This window comes from Quercus suber, unplaced genomic scaffold (assembly GCF_002906115.3).
Source record: "Quercus suber isolate HL8 unplaced genomic scaffold, Cork oak 2.0 scaffold_140, whole genome shotgun sequence".
Lineage (NCBI taxonomy): Eukaryota > Viridiplantae > Streptophyta > Magnoliopsida > Fagales > Fagaceae > Quercus > Quercus suber.
The window spans coordinates 300,137-305,334 of record NW_027069601.1 but is presented as its reverse complement, the minus strand read 5'-3'; the positions used below and the strand labels follow the sequence as shown (position 1 = coordinate 305,334).

At 37.5% G+C, this 5,198-nt stretch overlaps 1 protein-coding gene across 1 annotated transcript; it reads right to left on the bottom strand.

The window, feature by feature from the left end:
- Positions 1-1,695: 1,695 nt before the first annotated feature.
- LOC112018354 (G-type lectin S-receptor-like serine/threonine-protein kinase At2g19130) lies at positions 1,696-4,722 on the bottom strand. The gene has a single exon (XM_024050882.2). The coding sequence runs from the start codon at positions 4,534-4,536 to the stop codon at positions 2,080-2,082; it is 2,457 nt and encodes an 818-aa protein (XP_023906650.2). The 5' UTR covers positions 4,537-4,722; the 3' UTR covers positions 1,696-2,079.
- Positions 4,723-5,198: the final 476 nt, after the last annotated feature.

Below are 5,198 nucleotides of genomic sequence, written 5' to 3'. Positions count from 1 at the left end.
TTTTTTTTATAAAAATATATAGTGAAGGTGGGGAAGGTGGGGTTAAGTATCTAATTTCTTCAATAATAATAACTTGCCACACCTATGATACACATTCATTCACAATAGAACCTATCATGTGTGGCAATAATTTCTCTTATAGGACAGACTCTAAGTCGGAGTCCTATTTCTCTTCTTATCATATAAAGACTAAAAGAAAGTGAAGACACGAAGCAACAGAAATGCGACTTATAAACTGGTCCAGGCCTCAATCTACAATATTTCTAAACACAAATAAACTGGTCCAGGCCTCAAGTTCTGTATCTCTACTCTCTACTACCAGAAACTTAAATGGAGGGAACTTTGATAACAAATTCCAGAAAAATCGCACCATTTATCACACATTTCTTAGTTCCATAAATTATTCAAAACAAAAAAAAAACACCCCATAACCACGGGTTTCAATTTTCCCAAATCAGATGCTTACCTAAACATCAAACAAAGAAAAAAAAGAAAAAACAAAAATAGACAAGCACAAGACAAGTTCACCACGGGTTGAAAACCCATACCCACAGGTTTCAATAGATCACATCAGATGCCCAAACATCAAAAAAAGAACAAAAATCAGAGAACCAAACAACACCACGGGTTGAAAACCCAGGATTCCACAGGATGATACAAGTTAAATCAGATGCAAAAACCTAAATGTCAAACAAAGAAAAAAAAGGAAAAAAATCAACAGAGAAGCAAACTCCTTGAATCGATGTAAGAGATGCGAAATCCCTTGCTATTACCAACAAATCAGATGTATAAATAGCTTAATTGTAAAGAATACCTTCGGATTTCACTGGAAAAAGCTGAGAAAGAGCTCGGTGGTTGGCTCGTCAAGCACTGCGTTACCGTGACACGGCGGCGCGGGTTGGCTGAGCTCGGATCCATGAAATGGTGTGTGAGGAGGTGAGGGCAGTGAGAGCTTCTCAATGGTGGTACTGGAATGGAGAGGAGAGAAATTTTAGATGAGAGACCAAAGTTGTTTTCTGAAGAGTGAAGAGAGAAGTGTGAGGTGAAAGGGCTGAAGAGAAAGCCGTTGAGGACAGTATCAAAAGGCACACCCCACGTGAATGCCTCAGATGGTGGGACCGGATATGTAATGTGAATTACAACTTTGCCATTGAAAAACAGAAAATCGAAAACTGAAAACTGAAAACAGCCTAAAGTTGTTTTCAGTTTTCACAACTCATAACTCAAAAAGTAGAGAATTGAGTATTGAAAACAAAGTTATGAAAACAAAAAAAATTGTGCAGGCAAACGAGTATTTTGTTATGGGTCCCACCATTTTTGAGAATTGAGTTATGAAAACAGAGAATTGAGTCATGAAAACTAGTGAACCAAACAGCCTCTAAACCTCTCGGCTACTGTGAATGATTCCTTAGCTTGGGCTTTTACTAATTATGGTAATTTTTCCTCAAAGATGGCATTTGATCAAATGCTTTGAAGTTTTAACCCTCTTACTTTCTCAGCTTATTGGGATATGTCATGTAATATTCATCAGCTTTGCACAGAAATGCTGAAAGATAAATATTGCATGACATAATATTACATGACATATCCCAATCCGACTAAATTTTTGAATAAACACTTTGATAAAAAATCTAGTTTATAACATAAATATTACACTACTTACAAAATCCCACCAGTTTTTTTAACCCTTAAACAAATGAAAAGGTTTAGATACACAAAATTTTACACAAGTTGACATGGCAAATTATTAGTTGTAGATAAAATTGTAATGTTAATGATGGGTTTAGATGAAAACCAATACAAGTTTACCAACTCAACTGGTGTAAATAATATATCTAGCATTACTCTAAACAAATACAATAACTAGGTACAACAGAGAAGTCAAAATAACCGAGTTTCTTTTAGCACTTTGAAACTACATTTATGTTTATGCACTTGGCTCCTTAGCTACTAAGTACTAATAATAGTGGAATCTTTTATTCGTGTTACATAAAAGGAACAACAAGATCACTAGGTCACAAATGGGCAAGTATTATGCTTACTGATAATGAAGACCGTTCAGACAATAACTTGTGGCTGTTAATATGAACTCGAACAAGTCTCAATCTCACGGCAAACACTAGCTTCCATTGGACTTTCTGAAAGGCGCTGGAAATAAAGAGGTATTTGAGGTATGCCCAATTGCATCAATCCTTCAAGAATTTTAACTACATTTCCCATGGTTGGTCTATCCCTTGGATCATCTTGAATGCACCAACAAGCAACTTTACAAGCTCTAGTTAGCTCTTCCATATTAGCATTGCCCTCTAACTTGAAATCTAGCAATGTTAGAAGGTCTTCCCCCTTGTTTATTGCCATTGCAACACGAGCTGGAAAGTAGTTACATATCTCTTCATCTAGCATGTTTATATTTCTCCTACCAGATATTATCTCGAAAAGCAACTTCCCATAACTGAAAACATCAACTTTTGGAGTGATAGCTTCACCTGAGATCCATTCTGGTGCCAAATAACCTCTGGTTCCCCTCATGGTGGTTAAAACCCGACTGAAGTTCCGACCTATTACCTTTGCAAGCCCAAAATCAGCCACTTTCGGGTCATACTCAGCATCCAACAATATGTTCTCAGGCTTGATGTCACAATGTATGATACAGTCTATACAATTCTCATGAAGGTATGCCAACCCTCTAGCAATCCCAATTGCAATATGATATCTTGTATTCCAATCCAAAATTTTAGAAACCTTCTGGAACAAATGAGATTCTAAAGAACCTTTTGGCATATAATCATAGACGAGAAATCTTTTTGAAGCTTCTACACAGAATCCACATAGGCGAAGAAGATTGACATGCTGGATTGCTCCAAGTGTTCTCACTTCTGCACGAAATTGTTTCTCTCCTTGCTCTACACTTCTTATTTTCTTCACTGCTATGGTTGTTGAATTCGGCAAAGTCCCTTTAAAAACAGTACCAAAACCGCCCTCCCCAAGTTTTTGGGAGAAGTTCATTGTTGCTTTTTTTAAATCTCGATACTTGAACAACATCAAAGAAAATTCTGACTCCTCGAGTGCACCATCAGCGGAAGGTTTCCACAATATAATTGCCAAAACAATGCTAAGGAGAAGAATGAGCATTGCAGAAACTCCAAGAATCCAAGCAACCTTTTTCGACATCTTGGTTCTACTTCCAACCAACTCAATTCGCTCAGATGCTGAAATGCGAACATACAAATCTTCACCAGTCTCAGTAGCGGATGAAATTTGTAAATTCATCAGTTGTTTCTTGTACAGAAAACATTCATCATAACAGGAGTAAGCAATGCAGTCACAATCCCTTAAGCATGCTAATTTACATGCCTCAATGTCTTGGACCGTTCCATTAATCTTTGTTGCAACCCCAAAGAGATTTCCGAGGTGCATGTTGGGCACTGTAAGGAACTTATCGATTCCTCCATTTGAGCATCCTAAAGGAGTTCTCCTAATACACCCTCCTGAGTAGTCTCCTATGCTCCAATTTCCTGGCCACCTTGGTTCAAATCCTTTTGGGCAATCACAAGGAGGTACCTTAAGCTGAGTACAGATGCCATAATTGCCACAAAAACCATGAATCTCACAATGTCGTGAAGCTTCTGTCCAAACCAAATTCCATATCTGCGAATAACTGCTCCATATATAGAGATTGAGATCCCCGGTAACGTCCAAAACAAATCTAGCGGATATAGGATAGTCAGAAGAATATGTAAAATAGCCTTCGGACTCATTGAAAACATAGGTGTAGTGTGTGCTTAGCCAGTATCGGTCGTTCCATATATTTATGAATGACACGTTGCTGATAAGCAGCTTAAGCCAAGGAGAATTGCTTATATAGTATAGTACTAATCCACTTTCTTCTAATTCAGCTGAGAAGTGGCCACTACCTGGATTTTCTGAACTTGTCCATGACCTTAGAATATTGCTTTTATTGGTAAGTCTATTGTACCCAATCTTGGCCCCTGGAAGCAACGTATTGGTTTGCTCCTCAAAACTCTGCCACAATACATTATCTAATTTATCCCTTAAGATAAAATTCCCATTATCGAGCAGCACTGCTACAGTATAATTAGGCATGCCAGAGTTTGTGCATTTGCAAAAAGGAATTCCTTTTTCTGTTATCAACAAATTGCCATCCTCAGAAATTTCTAGTGCTTTAGAGGACGGGTCAGAGACTGGGCAGTCTCTATTTGCCACCCAAACCACTGTTAACTCTGCTATAGTTTTATACCATATGCCTACATAATGCTTGTGAGACTTACCAGGTGTGAAGAAACCCAGTTCGAAAAATCCGCTTTTAGAAGTAAGGGTCTGTTTCCATGCCAGAGGCTGACCTCGGTACATGGTATCAGATGCAGTGGAGAGATGAGCTTTGAGTGACAAGATGAGAAGTAGAGCAAAATGAGACCATGCCTTCTTGCTTGTAGTATAGATTTCCTGCTTCTGGCTTCTTTGTGCCATACTACGATTGTTCATCTTACTAGCTAATTTATCAAGTGAGTCTTCCATTCTCTCTCTCTCTCTCTCTCTCTAACTAATTTTATTTGAGTTGCTGTTTTTCTGTTTGAAATGTTTCAATTGAACCGAAGTACTACTTGCAATTAAAGATCCAAAACAGTCTCAAAGCACGCCCCTTTTGACTCTATTTATTCAAAGATACGAAATTTCCATGTGCGTATGTATTGGCAGCTAAAACTTCTACAATTATGGTCTTGAACATGAATTTCTTTTTTTTCTTTTTCTTTTTTTTTTTCTTTTCAAATTTTGCTGACTGAAGGATATGATAGAAGAAAGCAAAGGGAAGAATTGAAATCTTTGGGCACCATCTTCCTCCAGAACCACCCAAATCGGTAGATGAGGTTGGACCCCAGGAAAACATGAAGACTTTAGACACCCTTACGGGTCAAAGAAGTAACACATGCACAAACGAAAAAATATCATTGATCACAAATAATAAACCCGAAGAAATTATCAATTAGACCAGAAACACAAGCTTTGCCACTCAAAAGTTTAATAGCTTTACCCATAAACCAGATGAATTTCAGATTATGTTAGTGTATCAATATCATATAGGACCCAAAATGAGGAAATTCACTTAAAAGATAGGATGATCCTTATAGATGAAAAAATGAGTAAAAATCGCTTGAGATCTTTGATCATGTTTAATGGAA

What these genes read in the sequence shown, in the direction of transcription:
- LOC112018354 (XM_024050882.2), bottom strand. Translation starts at nt 4,536, where the DNA reads ATGGAAGACTCACTTGATAAATTAGCTAGTAAGATGAACAATCGTAGT.